The following is a 19,221-nucleotide window of genomic DNA, read 5'->3' as shown; positions in this document are numbered from 1 at the left end:
AAATGTGTGTACACAATTTGCATGCATTTCAATGTGTATCTCCTGATGAGTTTCAGGGGGAAAAATAGCTGATGTAGTCACCATAATTGAATGAAGTCTATTTTAAATATTCTAATGCGGGAGAGAACCATTCTCTGCAGACGGCCAAAGTGAGCCTGTGTACCTATGAAATCACATTTCGGTCCTCAAAATAGTCCTGGAGTAATAAATAGACCTTTTTTGGCTTCTGGCACAGATAAAGTCCCTCAAAAGGCTTGATGGCAGTGATGGATCCAGGACACTGCTAAGCCTGTCACTCACTGGGACATCTCCTTGCTCCCTTTTGTCCTTTGGCTTTAGGAATTGTTGGTCCCTGCCTTAGCCCCAGCTCTGGCTGCCCTGCAGCCCGTGAGGGACAGGTATGGAACAGCACCTCAACACTTCTCCCTGGACCTGCAGGCTTTTAGCATAAACCCCATGAGCCCACCCAGGACTCTGGCTAAATCCCAGGTGCAGCAGTGCTGTTGATGTTTAAATTTTGGGACCTCACCTGTCCAGATTAGGGCAGGTTGCCCCCATAGCTCGGGTCACACCTTGGCTCTGTGGTCACCCCTGTACCTCTCTGGTGCTGTGACCAGCCCAGGCACAGGAGAACACAACCAATGATGAGGTGAAATTCCTCTGAAAAGCTGCTCCCCACCTTACCTTTTCCTTGATTAGTGACTTGGACTCTCAGCATTTCACACTTTGGGCAAACTCTTGTCTACCCCAAGCCAAAGCCTTCAGGAATTGTTTCCCCCCATATTCTGTTACAAACCAACTTTAACTGCATCTTTTCCTTCAATAACTTTGTTTTTAGGGTAAAGAATATAGAAGAGATTTAGGAAATTGAACACAGTCATGTTCCATCCTTTGAATACAGCAGACACAGCTTCTTGTCCATACATGTGCTTAGTTACTCCTCATGGTCTTGGGTTGAAGCTTCCACAAAAACCATCCAGCATCTTCCAAATTTGACACTGGGATGGTCCTGTGCAGGGCCAGGAGTTGGATTCGATGGTTCTTGTGGGTCCCTTTCAAGTCTGCATATTTTGTGATTATATATACACATATACCCATAATATGTAATTTTATATATTCATAAGATTTAAAAAAATCGGTTTTAAACTGCTTTTTAGGGGATATGAGCTGGGAGGTTTCTTATTTAGTGGAACTTGATTTGTAAAGAACTCAAGACACCCAGGAAAATGGCAGAAGTGGTGCAGGGTGGGGCAGAGGCAGGCAGGCAGCAGGGATTCCTAAAACACAGCAGCTGGAATAATCCAGCAGATCTGGCACTGAGCTTCCCTCTGTTTGTACTATGGCCCTGCTGACTCTTTGAGCTGAACTAGGGAAGGATGGAAATAGGAGCCCACATAAAACATGCATTATTATCCATCCTGTATCCACAGCAAGTTTTACAAAAGTGACAAATTCCATTTATTTTCATTTAATTTTCCAGTTGCCTGGGATATCAGGAAACAATGTGATCCACCTGGGTTTTTTGCCTTGTCTCAGACCTGAAAGGAATTCTCTAGTCCACAAATGATCAAGATTAGTATTTGCTTTGCTTTCATGAAAGGTTACCTGTAGAGTGCCTCACATTCATTGGGAAATTTATTTCCTGATGAATCCAATTTACATTAATGTGGGCTCATTAAAAGATAATTATTGTGCTGAGAAGAGGACCACAGCATCCATCAATAGAACATCTGTAATTGTTTTAGTCGTATGATAAAGAGATAATTCTGAGTTCAGCTTTTCATAATGCCACTCTTATAAATGTCAAAACTGGATCCTTATTGTAGCAGCTATGGCAAAACTTAATTACTCTGATAATTATTATCAAGAAGCAGATGTCTCGCACCAGCTCACCTTCCCTTCATTAGCACAGTGTAGAAACCTTTAATGTTTTAACAATCAGGACTTTGAAAGAGACTACAAGGGTCATAAATGTTCAAATATCTGGATCAGCCAAGCTTTGCCTGGAGGAAATTAGCACTTTTGAAGGCAGCATTTGGAAAACTGTTATACAGTGGTCCAGCTGCAAAACTTCAGTTTCCCAGCATTGGAATAGATGTAGTGAAGGTACTAAAGAGAAAATTTGGTTTTATCTGATGAATTTTGCTCTGTGTGTGGAAGCACACTCTGGAGTTCTGGTTGTGTTAGCAGACTAACCCCTGATTAACACTATATAACAATAAATAACAGATCCTTGCATTTGTAGACCTCTATACCTTCTTGTTCCAAGTGTTTCATTAAGTAACTAATTAAGCATCAGAGCACCTGAATAAATTGGGAAGATGCCCTATGCAATAGAGTTCATGGTTTTTAGCACTGATAATTTCTTCTTGTAGGCAAACACACACTTGATAACAGGGACAAAAAAATAAAGCAAATGAACAGTCAGGAGGAAGCAGAAGGGCAGATAAAGGATCCAGTCCAGTGCTGGAAATCAGTGGAAATGGTGTGCGAGGTGGTGGGGATGTCCATGTGTGCTGCTGGCAGGACAGGTAATTCTGTCACCTGTCAGGAGGAGTGTAACAGCCAGCCAGCAGAAAATTCACTCCCAGGGGTGCCCTGGGGACCGCAATTCCATGCCTGGGAGTGGCACTAAAGGGACAAACACACCTCATACCGTCCCTTCCACCCATGGGCCATCCATCCTGGGATCTGTGATGCCACACAAGTGCCTCCATGGCAGCAGCAGCTCTGCCATTCCATGTGCATCTCTCTAGTGAGCACTGGGTAAATTCTCTGCCTCGCTGGGAAATTTATACAGGAGAAAAATATTTACTGATGCCTCTGACAGTCAGAAAACCCAGACAGTCAAGAGTGAATTCATAAACAAACCAACTACAGAGGCTCTAAATGACCAGCAAAAAAGGGAGAGAAAAAACTCAGCACCATTTGATTCAAAGAATATGCATTAAATTCTCATTCCTAAGGTTTCCTTTCTAGTTTGTTCTTGCAGAAGGCACTGGTAATTGTAAGGACATTTTTCAGCCTGAAACTTTGCTCATCCGTTTGAAGAACACTCTCACTAGGACCTGAGTCACGCACCCAGGTTTGGAGTAGCGGCTGCAATCTAGCACTTTGATTAAGGAAGTCTAATTTAAAATTACAAATGTATTTTTCAAACCATTCTTTCAGCTCTGCAAATGCCGAGATTCTTTGTGAAGTGTAATACAGTTACTTTTATGTAGTAATACAGTTCTCAGTGTGTCTCAGATAACATCAGGCTCTTACATATTCTGACTAGGCAATGAATTTCAGTTAATAATGATGTTTGGGACATTAGCGCCTTTCATCTGGAAACACTGAAGAAATACAAAAACAATACAGAAACCTCAGAGCAGGATTTCTGATGGGCTGACCAAGGCACCAAATGTGGGCCGTGATTCATGTCTCACAGTGGGTCAGGCTCTTCTCTTTCCACCCCGGGCTCTCAGATCGTTCCCTGTACAATGGGCTCCGAGCCAGATCTAACATTGTATTTTTATGGCACTGCAAAGCACAAACCACCTCCCACTGCTTCTTACATTTCACAAAGGTGGGAATATGACTGTGATCCTGCTCGACTCAGGAGTTCATCCATATTTAGAAAGGCATTTAGCACATCCCAGGCCAAGTTTACATATGCATATGCATGGCTTGAAGCAAAGCAAGCGCTGTAAGACCAAGCCCAGCTCACATGAGGGAACATCCAGTGCTGTGACACGGCTGCAAGACTGAGCAGGGTGAGTCTGGCGTGGAACCCAGGCCTCTGGCTGCCCCAGCTGAGTGTTCCCACACTTCCCTGCTGTTCTGCCCCACAGCCTTCCTGTGCCACAGGCTCTGCAGAAAAGGTGTTTTCTGAAGATATTCAAAAGACACACGGCATCATTTTACTGGAATTACTGCAGAGACCAAGGTTGTCATGAATCCACCTGTGCAGATCACTGAGATAGCAATGCTGTTTCTACACAGGGTTTTTTTATCTTAAACCATCCCATGATTAGAAGAAAGTTCTGTATATCACAGTGAAAAGCAGGGATCCTTGAGTTCCCTCCAATATTTTTAAAGGCTCTCACTATCACAGATAGGATAGAGGAAATGTACCTGTCTGTGGAAAGTTAGATGGAAATAGATACAGACTGTAGCTGCAGCTGAAATAATGACTGAAGGAGCTGTCTTCAGATGAAGAGCACACTTCTGAAATACCCTGTCGCAGAGCATTTTTTTCTGAAGTTAAACCTAGACAGAATCTCTCCTAGGAATAGGGAAAATTGATTTGCTTACTGAATTGCTCACAGGAAAAGCTGATGTTGAAAGTTAAAGTAATTACAAAGAATGGAAAACAATTGGGTCCAAATCAGAAGGTTTTTTAAAATTGCTGCTCCTGCCTTTGACTTAGGCAGTAATGCAGGGGTCTGTTCCCTTCACAGCGAGGATTTGGAATGCATAAAGACCTGAGCACTCATTGAGCATACATGGTAATGTCTGAAAAACAGATCTATAATTTCTTTCTTCTCCCTCTTGCTTGGTTTACCAAGGTGTCCCTGGGGTGCTTATTGTTAAACATATTCATAAAAGTCCTCCAACTCTAAGAGAAGTGAAAGATACAGAGAAAAATCCTGCTTTTGGTTAGAGCTGAGCAGCACCAGTAGAATTTGCCAGTGGCTCAGCTCCTCCCTCGGTGTAAATTAGCACTTACAACTCCAAATGGAGTTTTGTAGTTTCCACCAGCTTGTTCTGCTTGCAGCATTACAAGTGACAGCTGAATTTGGCTCGTCCTGCTAGAACAAATAGGAAAAGGAGAGAACAAAATATCCTTTGCCAGCACTTTCTAGATGATCTTTCTTTGTGATAGAAGTGTTTGTATTTTAGTAAGTGCCTTTTTCACACAGTCCAGCTACTTTTTCTTGAGCCTACAGAGGGAAGACACAAGCAGATCCTCAATGGGGGCCAGTTGATGGTGATTCAGCAGTGAAATGGACAAATTCTTACAGCACAAACCTGTAACTCCTCACCTGTAGCCAACAGCGTTGTTACTGTCAGGTGGGGCTGGTGGAGCAGCTGTGAAAGGCACCTGCATTATGCAGTGACCTGACACAGGCTGGAATTTTCCCACTGAGGAAGTCCCTGCTTGCTGTGGTGGTGATTATGCAACCCCAGCCCTGGTTTGTTGCTCTTTCTTTCCTTGTGTTAGAAAATAGTAGGTGTACTCTGCAAATCTGCACTTTCCTTATGAGATCTCCATCTTGTCTTGCTTTAAAATCTATACTATATGAAATGTCAACCTGTCCACTTTTGTCACTCTGGATACAATAAATATCAGGTTAATAACAATGACTCCATGGGAACTGGGGTGGATTAGCTGGAAAACTCCACTGATTGAAAAAGAGTTAAAAGCCATGCCATCCTGTCACCTTGCAGTGTGACAGTGCTCCCTGCTCAGCCTTCACTTTGCTTCCATCTCAGCACCAGCTGCTGCTCTGACAGCTCCCACAAGGATCCAAAGGCTGGAGAGGGCTTGGCCAGGCAGCTCATCCCCATTCCCTGAGCTGCAGCACATCGGGGGTCACATCAGATTCCCACTTCTGCTGGTCTGGAACATTCTCCTTAGGAATCTCTGCCTGTAGGAGACTCACCAGACCCCACATAAGCAAGCAGTGCTATTTTTAAAATGGCTCTAACCTTCTGTTGGCCTCATCATTGATTGGTGATTGGAAAAAAAAGAGCAGAGTAGGATTTGATAGGTGACCTCTGACATGAAAGAATCCAGCACTGCACAGCCAGAAAGGGAAGAAAGAAGGGGAGAAAAGATAAAGGAGAAGGTTTTAGGTACCTATAGTGCATCACATGCACGTACATGACTGAGAAAGTACAAGAAACCATATGTTTCTTATTCCAATTGTCCTCTGCACCCTTCTCTCCGAAGAGGGGATAGTAATGAAGTTTTATTACACATAAAATTAGCTTCTCTAAGTGCTACCATTAACTAGATAATAAAAAGAGTTGCCTGAATCTTGCAAAAGAATTGTTTTTTAAAATGTCAGTTAATTGCTAAATGACTCCAGCTCCTTTCCAACTACTTTATCTTTGCAACAGTGAAGACTTCAGCAACTGACTGAAAGATTTTATGTCCCTCTTCTTCATTCCTTGCAAGGAAAGGCAAGAGACAGAGGCAGCCTCTTGCACACTGCAGCAGCTTTTGGTGTTGGAGCATCCAGTCTGTCCCTGGCCCCTTTAGTGCCCCCAGGACAGACTGACCCACCAAATAACATCTCCTTGGGGTGTTCAGGGCTCTCCCAGGCCCTAGCTCAGCCCTGGTGCCACCTGGATGTTCCAGAAGGAAGAGTTACCAAAAAAATTATCACAAAAATCCTTTCAAACATAACTGTACATCAAAAGGAGGCTTCTTTGGATTGATGGGGATGGGTCTGTAAGCCCTGAGCTGGGGTTTAAACTGTTTCAGGCGAGGTTTTCTTCCCTGGAGCCAGGGATGAACCATCAGTGAACAAACAAAGGAAGTGGAATGAGGCAGAGATGGGGGGAAGATCCACACCAACAGCAGCAAAGCCCTGTTTGGAACCCCTTTGAGGCATGTTCATTGCTTGTGGTTGGGGATATTCTGTGTGAGGCTGGGATCCCATTCCTGCAGCCCCTGGGACCTGTCTCTGCTTGGCTTTGCCCAGCACCAGTTCTGTGAATTCCTTTACATCTGCTCTCCTTGCTCTGTTAAACCTAGTTCAGCAAAGCTTTTCAGAACAGGTTTAACATTAATCTCATGCTTTGAAATAGTTTCAGTTGAAGCCTATGGGTGTCTGGCTGGAGTAAGTGCTGCTGTTGTGAGCAGCTTTGGAAAAGCCCATCAGTGGTGTGCCTAATGCCTGAGCATCCCCATGCAGAGCACTCTGATTTGAGAGCAAAGGATCCCAGGGACACTGGAGAAGGCTTTCTGGGAGCAGAGGATCCCAAGGACATTGGAGAAGGTTTTCTGGGCTTTCTGGCTTTATCCACAGCCTAAAGCATCATCAGTAATAGAGAACTGCATCCCTGTCTCTTCCACATCTCCTTATCCTTCAAGAGTTCTGTTTAGATTATTGTATAAATCAGTAGGAGTCACGTTTGACTTTGTTTTTATCCAAGGATGCTGTCTAAGCTCTTCTCATCCTGTACAGAAAAAACACTCTTTGCCACCAAATCCTGTCATCTTTATCCAGTTTTTCTTGGATGAAATGTCTGTGGGACTCAAATGTCAAGGTTAGTTCCAGTTTTCTTAAAATCTGACAGGATCTCATATCAAATAGGTGGAATTTTCTCCAGCAAAAAGGCCTCGTCTAGGCTGTGGCCAAACTCTGCACTAAGTTTTAATAGGGAGCTCAGAGAATTAATTAGGTATGTAAAAATTGTTGGCAGTAGTGAGAACTCATGTCCATCTCCAAAGCTGGAACCTGTGGTTGCAGAGAAGAATTGCTTGGGAAGGCATCCAGCACTGGTTGTTTTATGTGAGATCCCAGTGACTTCCATGGGAATTCCTTTATGGACACTCAGTGGAATATGGCACCCTGGTCCTTGCTCTTTTAGAGGCCTTAAGGACCTCAATGATTTCTGTGACTTCAGCTGCCCCACAAGACAAGGGACATGGTCTGAGCCACGTGATGTGGTTCTGGGCTGGATGTGTGGGTGATGCAGGAAAGCCAGGTGAGAATTAAGTGGGTTAGGAAGCGTTTGTGAATAAACTCCTCACCCTACGCTGTCAAATTGTCTCTTCTAGATAGATCCACAGAAAAAAATACTTGACTCAAGTTTGCAGAGTTATATCATATTCCTGAGACAATTTTCCATGTCCTGGCACATGAAAATGTAAATTTTCTTTAGGTGTGCTGACGGTCCTTCTGAAGAGAGATCAGAGGAATCTTAAATGTCTTAAAGCAAATCAAGCTCTCCAGATATGGTTGTGCTTTTGAATATGCAAAATATCATGACTGGAAGGTCTTTTAGCCAGGAGTCTCTGAGCTGATGTTGTTCAGGCCGTTGACAATTCCATTTTCTCTTCCCACAGTGGAGATGTTCACAGTGCTGTAATGCTATTTATGGGTAAAGGAAGATGCTATTACAATACTCTGGTAATGAAGGGAGAGTTCTGTGGGTTCATTGCTTCTTTGTTAAATACAAAACCCAATAAAGGGATTTGGAAGATGTCTGGGAGGGATAACTAACAGAGAGTGAAAAAACAGGGAAAAGGAGAGACTGATGGAGTGGTATAGATCAGAACACACACAGGCAATTCCCTCTGGTTTATATTCTGATCACACAACAGTGTTACTCTGCAGTAACTCCTTGAAGCTAATAGTTTATAAAACAAAATTAGTCTGGAGAGAAAAGCAGGTATTACACATTTGTAAAAGGGGAAGAGGAATTTGACCTCATCGAGAGACATTAGTGAGGAATAACTGGAGGGAAATTCTCAAAAGTCCAACATTGCACTTTGAAAATGGATGTAGGATCTGTGTAGCTGTGATGCCAGAACATGCCCAAGTACAAGAATCTTTGTGCAGCTGCTCCTCGAGGGGCTGGCAGCCAGGCCTGGGTTTGCTGGTGCCCCACACGTGCTCCAGCAAAGCCAGAACCACCTCAGACAGCACAGAGAAATCTGATGCAGCATCAACAGTTTACACACTTAGACCCAGTCACCCATCAGCTTTTAAACTTTCTATCACTTCTGAAAGTAAGATTTAGATTCCTGATATGAAGAACTTTTAAAGATTTTCTTCTGCAGAAAGATTCTTTCTGAAGATTCTTTCCTGTGTTATGTGGATGTTGCCTTTGGCTGCTGGGGCCAGTTAAAAGTGGCAGTCACTGCATTGGGTTTGCAGGGCCAAGTTTGGTTGTGGGGGACCACAGGAGTGAGAAGATTCTGTGAGAAGCTGCCAGAAGTTCTCCATGTGCCATGGAGCCAACGCTGGCCAGCTCCAAGACAGATCCAGCACTGGCCAAGGCTGAGCCTGTCAGGGGTTTACTGGAATAACAGAGTTGAGATGGGGAAAACCCCAAACCTGTGCATTTGCAGTTGGTGGGAGGAGTGAGAACACGTGAGAGAAAGAGCTCTGCAGTCCCTAAGGTTGTATTTTGTGTCCCCTGTCCAGGCAAGGAGGGCAGTGACACAGTGGCTTTGGAGGGCGCCTGGTGCCACCAGGGACACCCCCCTAGGCATTGCCTAGGCAGCACAGTTGGACTCCCTGTTTGCCAAGCTGTCCTGTTAGTGGAGGCTCTGGAATGATTGGTGATTTCAGGATGTTGTTTTCTAAAGAAATTGGAAATGCTGGGAAATGAACTCCTAAAATGCTGTGTAATGTGTGTAACTCTTTTCAAAAGAGTTTTGGAGTATCAGCTCTTTGAGGAGGTGAGCGCTGTGCATATTAAAATGATGCCTTTTCAAAGCTCTGAGCTGTTGCTAAAATGTTACAATAAAAAAGTCATTCCCTCCCAAACACATTACCAGTTAATGCAAACACAGGATTTTTTAAGAAGCCATTCCATTCCTTGGTGCTGAGAGCAAGGAAGCAAGGCAGAGGCTGCAGCCTCCTGCCAGTGACCTCCTGTGTGACTCAGTGTTCCCTGGAGAAGAGCAGCACGCTGGGGATGGGGCTCTAATTAGGGGACAATAGGCAGGAAGAGCTCCAGAACTTTGAATGGGGTCAAGAATACCTTTTGATCAACTAACAGAGGCATCTTAGGATGAAAGTCATGAATGTTAAAAGCCATTTCAAACCAGCATTGGAATAGTATAAGCAACACTTCAAGCACCTGAGATCAAATAAGCAATTGTTTTGTGGAAATTCTTGATCAAAGATACAGCGGTTCCCTGCCTGCTGCATCACCAAGCTGTGAGAGGGGGAAGTGAGCACCAAAATTCAGGTGTATCTCAGCTTAACACACTGTACAGACATGGACAGCTGCACCCTGCAGGAGCTGAGGATACATCCCTACCTCCAGCTCTACAGGAAACAACAGAAGTATTTTCCTACTTGAGTTCCAGATGCAGGGAGAAAAAAGGATGTTACCAAGGGGAAAATGCAATATGCTGACCATCTGGTGAGGCACTTGCAGGCAGGGTGAGATCTCAGCTACAGGAATGGATCCCCCACATCTCTCCTAGCCAGACTGCCAGGCAGCAGAGATGCAGAAAAGATTTGGCTATTAAGAGGTGCTGTGAAATACCGTGGTACTCGAGAGGATTAACATAACCAAGTGCAGGCTTCAGCTGCTTGACTCTTTGTGTGTTTTGCACTTATGTAACATAATGTAGCAATAAATAATGTAGTATTGCATTAGACCATATGTTGAACATTAGCAGGAGTGATGTCACACACTAATTACTGTGAACAAATGACCTATGATTTCAAATCCATTTTTTCAGAAATGTGCAAATTTAACCCTGTTTAAAGTGGGAAGGACCAAGCAGGTCCTTGCTGAGGAGGCTGCTGTGAGGTCAGGCTGGCTCTCAGTCCATGGGGTTGGGATCAGCAGGGTCCCTGGGCAGGCACAGGCCTGGCTGGGACAGGGCTGGGGACCAGCACAGCTCCAGCTGAGCTCAGGCAGTGGCTGAGGGTCCAGGGCTGAGCTGAAATGCAGCCTCTGGGTCCTTGGGCTGTGGGTGGTGGTCCCAAGGGATGCTGGGCAGGGCTGTGCTGTGCACCCAGGACCCTGAGAGAACAGCCCAGTACCGAGAGCAGGACTGGAATGGCACTGCTGGGGGATTCTCTCCAGTGAGGAGCTTTCCCACTGTCCAGGAGCCCTTTGGAAGTCACTCCCAGCTGTGCTAACCTCTGCAGAGGGTCTTGTGGGTCAGGTCGTGCACAGAATCAGTGCTGGAAGAGACCCACAGGATCATCCAGTCCAACTGTGTGACATTGGTTCAGTTTGACCAGAATTTGGCTTTTGCTTACCAAATGGAACTTTCTTTCCGAGCTAACTTTTTAACCATCCCATTTTTCAGAACCTTCCTCAGAGGGATGGGTCAAATTAGGAACACACTGTCAATGCCAAATTCTCTCCCTTGTGCAATGCAGAGGTTACATTGGTGTTCAGCCTTTAGATTCTGAAAGCTGTGTAACAAAATAATGTTTACAGACTATCATTCCTTATTTCTCTCTTTGGAACCAGGCACAGCATAGATATTTTTGATAAATTATTAAATATATCCACCTGGTAGTCAGGTTGAGCAGTGTTCATCCTAAAGGCTCAAAAAATAGCACATTGCAAGTGCAGTTTTTACTTATTATGCAAGACTTCTTCTGCAAGCAGAAGTGAAGAGTGGGAGAGGTGGAGATACAATCCCATGTGTTGATGGAGTGATTACTTCAGGAATTCATTTATGTTTGCTAAAAAACTTTATGCAGATTTGTCCAGGTCATTTGGAGCTCTGCCTCTCAACTGTGCACATGCTGAGGATTATGAAACCCCTCTGAGTTCTCATCTTCTGAATTCCTTTTATCTTGTTTTCACTTTGGACTGCATCATACTGAAATTTAGTGGGAATATGTTACTTCCCTAACTGCAGAGTTACCATAATGCATTTAACATGGCCTGCATATCAATTACATTCCTATAATCATGGATTAAAGAGTCTGGAGCAACACATACAAAGAAATCAAGAATTTAGTTAGGTTTTATAACTGTGGGCTTAGAGTCAGTGAGAAATAAAAATGCATACAGACTTGGTTTTCCTTCTCTTCCCTTCCTTGGGCAGCTGCCCAAATGTTGCATCTCTGAGTTAGAAAAAGGAGTTGGGTTTGGCTTCTGTACAGATTCCACATTCACTGAGCTGCTTTCTTCATTTAGTGAGCGCTCTCTCTGAGCAACACTGGCCACATTCATCTTTATTAGGCTGTAATGGGAGGCACTGCTTGGGAAGCCTTGATCCTGAGCTCTGCATAAAACTGCAGCTTGCAGATGCTCTAATCCTACCAGCTATTAGCTCAATACATTTATAATTGATATATTATAGGTGTAAGTCTTCCACATCACCTACCTGAAAGCAAGAGTTATGAAATTTAATAAACTGCCTGTGTCCTTGGAGCTGTGATCTCCCTTCATGGGGGAGAACAAAATGTCCATCAGTGCTCCTGACAATTACTAGAATTGTTGTTAATGTACTATGAGGAGTAATTCACCATCAGGGCAAGCTCTGAGACACAGTAGGCAAATTTAAAATATTTTATTGTGCTAATATTACAATTACAAGTGATATTTTAAAGCAATTTGCCATGATAATGTCAGTGCAGTGCTAAGTAGTTGCTTTTAATGCTGTTCACAGAGAAGCTGATATCCACACAGATGTAGCAAGGCTTCTGAAGGACTGGCTTAATACAAGGGAAAAAGCAAAATCAGTGTGAGCACAGTTGTGAGGAGAAAGGTGCTGGGTGGGTTTCTGCAAGGGGGTCTGAGACCAAGCAGTAACAGATGGAGCCAGGACACACCAGTGACTCCACCATGGAACTGGTGCAGTGCAATTTACATCTTTTTCTTTCTAAGGAAAACAGAAATGCTATAAACATATGCAAAAATAGTTAACTGTTACCTCCAAGGCATTATTTCACCACATTTCTAGGATATTAAGACAAACTAATCATGTGTCTAATAAAGAAATGCTGGTTTTCCTCAGCACTATGCAAGGGAAGCAGCATCTTCCTGGAGGTGTATATTTGATGAACTGCAGCACTGATTATTTGATTGATTTAACTATCAGAGAGGTTATAATAATAAACCAATTCAAGACATCATTAACTAGCAGAGCATTTGAAATAATACAAATGAGACAATGATTCATAGGCATGTTCAGATTTATTTTTGTGGACTGTTGGGGTCCTTAGGTATTTAGAGCCAGTTTACACAGAATTGTGGACACTTATGAAATGCTGTTTTCTGAGAGAAATTCTTGATCATAACTAGTTTGGAACCAAGCAAAAAACAAAAAGAGCATCTAGAACATCAAAATATCTCCAGAAGGAGTTAGAAAAATGCTGAAATTTACAGAGAGCTCAGCACAGGGTAAGAGTAGGAACTACCTCCAGCACTAGATATTGGACAATTGGTTACCTCAAATTTAGTTTGGAAGGCTTTGGAAAGGAAATGGTTCTTTGTTATGCTTTTGTTTGTGCTCCTTCACCTATGGGTGTCTTTAATTATGCAAATGTGTGCATTAACACAATTGTGGAGACAAATATTGGGGATATTTGTGAATGCTGTGGATGCCTGGGGTAAAGGCTGACTTTTGAGACACATGTGAAGCTGCCATGGGATTAAAGAAATGTAATTTCTAAATGCATTCATTTGATTTGTGAAACATCTGAGTTTCCATTGCTGTCTCCTGTAGTCCATATGAGTTTGCCTCCCCACACTGATGGTTTGAGGATCTTTAGCATAAACAAAGACTTTGTAATAATGGCTTCCCCATCTCTCCTTCCTTCTGACACCATGCACGTCCTTTATATCCAATGGGAAAAACTGATCTCCTGCAGAGACTTTGGAAGCCACAGAAGAGGCTCCTCTTCCCTTCCTGAGCCTCACCTGAGACCAGGTGGCCTTAACGTGGCTATTGGAGGTTTCAGTCACATTTTCTACAATTCCTCTTTATTGCTGCAACAAAGGACTTCCTTTAACTAGGCCACCCATTAAAGATCAGATACTTTTATCCTTTCTTGCCAGACACAAACTCTTTTCTCCTATCCATAACATTCTTCTCCTGTTTCTGCTTCATAATCAATGTAGGGAGTTTTATTAGTTCCAGGATCTAATTTAACATCAAAAGAATCAGACCACCTCTCTGGTGTGTGAATGACTGGCAGACCTGATTCAGGGAGGACATAAGGCACGCTTAGTATTTTATAGAACCAGGTTTTCTGTCTGCCAGCATCGCTGCCTTAAATGCAGGGAGAGCTAAGGGAAACCATGGTGGGTACAAAAGCAGCAGTAAAGAGTTTTTTGTGCCAGATCCCCAAAGCGTGCCTGTAAAAATATTTCCTAAGGCAGCTCTCCATCACTGCTCGTGTAAAACCTTTTAAGTCCATGTGTAATCTGGTAAATCTTATTCATCCAGATAGATGGATTGGAATGAGAACTCACCCTGCGAGGAAAGACTGGCCTGGAGAACATAACAGTTCTTATTTGTCATCCTCTGTTATTGTAACCATATTACAGGGGATAATGAAGTGCAAGGGACAGCAATTAGTTGGTGGCAGCACAAGTGATAAGCACAGCACCAGCACTTTCATATACTGTGGTGTGCAACGCAGCCTGTTGATTTAACGGCGGCTTTTCTCCCTTTCACTCTCCAGTAAAAAACAGCACGGAGATTTATGTGAGCAGCACTGCTTTGGAATACAGATCAGGCTGGAGAAATGCTGGTGTGAATCTTTGGATGCTCACAGTTTAACAAACCCCAGCCTAGGTTAATTCATAAAGTGCTTTCCAAAGGGGCTGGATGCCGTGTGGTGCCCAGTAGGGCTCCTTGGCTCTGCTCCTCACACCTGACTGCAGATTAATCTGCCTTTTAACTGTGCCTGCGTGGAGCCACACATGCTCAGAGCCACCAGCAATGTGTCTCTCTCCAGGCCTCTCCCAACTGGGTCACCCTTCAGCTATTGCTTAGTGGGAAATTATTCCCTTTGAGATTCCCAAGCCGCTCCATGGGGCTGACTATTGTCATGTTCTGGCACTGAGATTGTGGAACAGATTATGGGCAATCTGTCAGTTCAGGCTGTTCAAGGAGAGATGAAAAATCAGACACGTGTTGCTCTCACACTCTGAGCAATTCGAACAAAGACAACAGAAAAAATATTTTTCCCCATTTATTATTCCATTATCATTTCCTATTATAATATGGCAAGCAAAGCATGACGTGCACCTTGAATAAAGAGCTCTGATGATGTGTGGCCCTTGGCATTATCAAAATGTTCCTGTGGATCTCAATGGAGAATAATTTCAGGTGTCTTGAGTCAGTTTTGATATTCAGCTGTGGAGACTGAACCCCATCCCAAAAATCACCTTTGGTTGCACCTAGGAACACACTTCACTTGTCAGGGCTGGGGCCAATCAACCACAGGGTGATGATGCATTTAGATTGGTTTGTAATTAATGTTTCCTGGCACAATTTTAAACTTGAAAATGAAAATCTAGAAGAATTTATTGTTGATCGTGGAGGGGATTTTAAGATCATTTGAAATCATGGCCAACCAGGCCACCAACATCATAGGAATTCTTGTATGTACTTCCAGAAGTGTCCAAGGCCAGGTTGGATGGGGCTGGGAGTAACCTGGGATAGTGGAAGGTGCAATGAGATGGTCCTGAAGGTCCCTTCCATCCAAAGCATTCTCTACTCCTCCCTCTCTAACCTTGAATTATGTAACATAATGAGCTGCAGGCTCTGCCTTGAGCAGGGTATGGCTTTTTTTGGCTTTGTCTCAGATAAATAATCAACTGCCAGTGAACATGTTTAATATTGTCACCTAATATTGTAGGTTAAAAAGAGAATTGCGTTGGAAATTTCATTCTGGTAAACAAGCACTGAGATGACAAATGCCACAAAAAACAACTCCAGTCACTGCAATGCTTAATGTTTTCTAGTCTTGGTTTTATATCAGCTTCCAATTACAACTACAAAGGCAGAACCCCAATGCTGATGTAATTAGAAGATGTATAAGCAAATTAAGAATTGAACAAATATTTCAGAGCTTAGAATAAACAATCCTAATAACCTTTTTGGCCATTAAAGAAGCCTATTTTTTATTCTGAATAAAGGACATTCTGGCAATGGCTGAACAAGGATGAAAAAGTTGTGGGGAATTTGAGTTAGTGGGATGATTTACTGAGGGGGCAAGAATTCCCTACCAACCCTGGCCCTGGTTTAGATGGTTTCTCGTGCTGTCTGTTGGCCAGGGCAGTCACTGGCTGGATCCTCAGCTCTTGGATTAAACTAAAAAACAGCCCCATGGATGCTGCACCCCCTGTGCCCTCAGGCAAGTTGTAGGAGTAATGATCCAAAAGGGTTTAGGAGTTTTATTGCAGCAGGGAGGCAGCAGGGGTCAAATCTGCACCAGAAAACCTATAACTAAGTCTGTAATTCTTTTATGGGCAAAGCCGCAGGGATTTCTGCTTGATTAAGGATTGCATGATTGAGGCCAGTGACATTAACAGGCACAATGTCCCCTCTGCATCTAAAATAGTGATCAAACATGGCAGGAAAAGCCATGAAATAGCAAAATCCCAACACTTTCTTGCTGGTAAGAGTGGCTGCATTCTTCCCGTCCTTCCCAGCTCTATAAATGGGGGTTTTTCTGCCATTCAAGGCAATTTTTGGAACTTCCCTGTTGTATTTAATGCATACCTCTTGCCTGTCCAGGCCCTGCACTTGCCCAGCTTTGTTTTGAGGCTACATGATCAATAAATGTCACTGCTGAAGTGCTTTGCCAGTTCAGGTATCAGAAATGAAAACAGAAGCTCCAGCTCTCTTTTACTGGTTGTGACAAATTGATTCTTTTTGGTCTACCTTGCATTTCTCTCACTTCATGTGTCTGAAGAGAGGGGGATTTCTCACAGCACCTGCTGCTGGACCAGCCTGAATTCTGAGATCTTTTCAAGATTTGTTATTAAATTTGTCTTGTGCTGATGTAAAATGGGAAGTGGTGGGATTCTTATAATTTGAAACCATTTGTGTTTTGGCAGTCAAAAATACTAAAACAGAGACTGTCCATGCAGAGTGAACCTGTGCTTGTAATTACAATTTGTCCCTGAGTACTCAGGGCTGCACAATTAGGTAAGGAATTATATGCTTAAAGGACCACTTGGGCACTTTATGGCCAAATAAAGACATAACTATTCATAAGTACAGGTGCATATATGTTTGCTTAAAAAGAAACAACAAACAGTTATTGGATCCCCAGAGGAACATTTGTTCCTCCCAGGAAATAAGAGGACTGACTTGTGCTGAAGGAAGGATTTTTATCCTGCTGCATGAAACCTTACCAGGATTGTTTCCAATTACTGTTTTGAGCAACAGCACAAGTTCAGGAATGGATTAATCTGAAACTTTACTTGTAGCTCCCTAAAATACATCCACAGTTTATTTTACAGCCAGTTTTGCTGAGACACAGAAGTGCAGAGAAATTTGCCACTTGGTTTAGCTTCTTTTCCCCCCAGAAGTCCATTACAAACACTTGCTGTTCTTAAGAGTTTGTGACACATATGAAATGTAGAACTCACATTTCTTCAGAGTCTGTTAAAGAACTGAGTGTGCATTTTTGTCTGCTGGAATCTGTCCCTGAGATTTCCAATTCCTTTTGCTTAATTTCTGTGTTCTGAAAGTTTTTAAACTGTCAGCAAAGATGTTTTCCCAGTCTTCACCTTATGGCAGGAACTGAACCCTACTTTCATTAAGAGGTGGAAAGGGATGCCAGTTGGATTCTTTTTTCCTGAGTTCCCATAGAAGGAGGTATGGGTGAGCAAAAGCTACCACTGCAAAAAAAAAAAGAGCAGGTGAAATATGTACCCGCTGAAAAAAAAATCAGAAGAGCTTTACTCATCTATGCAGAACACATACAGCACCTAATTAAATCAGGTTTCATTGAAATTAAAATAAACAGCCTGAATTAATGAATGCAGCTTGTGAGGAACACTCAGCTCCCATTGTGCAGGCAGACTTTACACGAGGCATTTTTGATAAGACATTCTGGGGGGCAGAAGCTGTCACTGCGTGTTTGTACCCTGGGGAAGGGCAGAGGACAGGACAGAGATCTCTGCTCTGGCACCTGGATATGTCCCAGCTCCTCTGCTCCCTGCTGGGTGACCTTTGGCAAGTCACATCTCATTTCTGACAGCCTCTGAGAGCAGTTTGTAGTCTCCTCAGGAGTAGCAATATTTAGGAACAAAGCATCATTGTCCCAGTAATGTGTGATTTGCGTGCTGCTTTATTCCACAGGATGAGGCTTAAACAAAATTTATGGGAAATGCTGGCTTGTGCTGGATCTCTGCACAGGAGTGAATCTTACCCAAGATCAATAGAGTCATTCCCCAGCCCTGTGGGTTTTATGAGTGCCACAGCATAAAGGAATCAGGTCCTTCCCCAACAAAAGCACTATGCCTCTGCCATAACTGCTAAGCTTAGGAATTGGATAAATACTAAATTCTGGCTTTCCAGTGTTTTCCATTTCTTTGTGACCATTAATGAAATTACAGCCCTGCTAATAACAATGTGACATCCTGGCCATGGGAAAGGTATGTGGGAATTGTCAGCAAATGCAAGTTTGAGTGAAAAAGGCGCAAGTCCTCACCTGTTGTTATCCTGCTGACTTCATCAAGGTTATACAGTGTTTTCAGGAATGCATGGGAAGTGGTATTTTCAAGTTAATATTTTGATTTTCCATAAGATTTGGCCACCTCTGATGGGCTGGAGGAGTCCAGCACCTCTTCGGCAGAGACTGGTGGAAACAGCAACTACAACAGTGAGTGGTCTCCAACAAATCCAATGGCTCCTGTAGGGTGGTGGGATCTGAGGGAGCTGCTGCCAGCCTGGCCCTGGGCATGGTTTCTCTCTTGAATGGCACATAATGCTCTGGACCCTGAACCTGAGGGATGCTGAGGCAGAACCTGAAGGGAATTCAGCAGTTTCCTGCAGTGTTTCAGTTAACTGGGTCGATTTTTAAATTCATCCCAAACCTGTGCTTTAGGCAGCTGGATGGATGCAATTTATAGTTCCTTAAATGCTGCACGTTGTACCACAGGCCTGCCTGGTGCCCACCTGGGCTGTTTGACACCTCCAAAACACCCTCTGGGGACATGAGACTCCTTCTGCTTCTCCCTTAATATGGTATTCTGAGGTTAAAGAGGTGTTAAACTTCTTCTGATCACTAAAGACCTCATGGAGTTTTACATTAAACCAGCTCTAGGCCAGTATGTCCTGGCCACGTTTCAACTTGGGTAAATCACAGGGCACAGGATTGGATGTTCTGGCTCATTTTATGCTTCATCCCCCTCATTCTGTTGTGTATCAGTAACACTCTAAGGACCAAATCTTCTGGCATCAGCTGCCTGTGGTAGAACTGCATCCCCTTCTACCCAGAACCACTTTGATCTCATTTCCTTATGCAAAACATCTACTGAGAGCACTCAGAGCAGGCAGGGAAAAGAGAACCTCAACTGTGTCGGTATTTGCTCCTT

General features: G+C 43.4%; 1 protein-coding gene across 7 annotated transcripts in view; it reads left to right on the top strand.

Moving 5' to 3' along the window:
* The window catches only part of MEGF11 (multiple EGF like domains 11), a 253,952-nt gene that overhangs the window by 115,626 nt on the left and 119,105 nt on the right, over window positions 1-19,221 (top strand). For 5 of the 7 annotated variants that reach the window (XM_036389486.2, XM_036389485.2, XM_036389487.2 and 2 more), the window contains exon 7: window positions 18,432-18,506. The exons of the other annotated variants lie outside the window; for them this stretch is intronic. In XM_036389486.2, coding sequence (XP_036245379.1) covers window positions 18,432-18,506 — 75 coding nt within the window. The remainder of the gene's footprint in view (window positions 1-18,431; window positions 18,507-19,221) is intronic. 7 annotated transcript variants of the gene reach the window in all.

This window comes from Molothrus ater, chromosome 13 (genome assembly GCF_012460135.2).
Source record: "Molothrus ater isolate BHLD 08-10-18 breed brown headed cowbird chromosome 13, BPBGC_Mater_1.1, whole genome shotgun sequence".
Lineage (NCBI taxonomy): Eukaryota > Metazoa > Chordata > Aves > Passeriformes > Icteridae > Molothrus > Molothrus ater.
The sequence above is the reverse complement of the archived record's forward strand: the minus strand, read 5'-3'. Positions and strand labels throughout refer to the sequence as shown.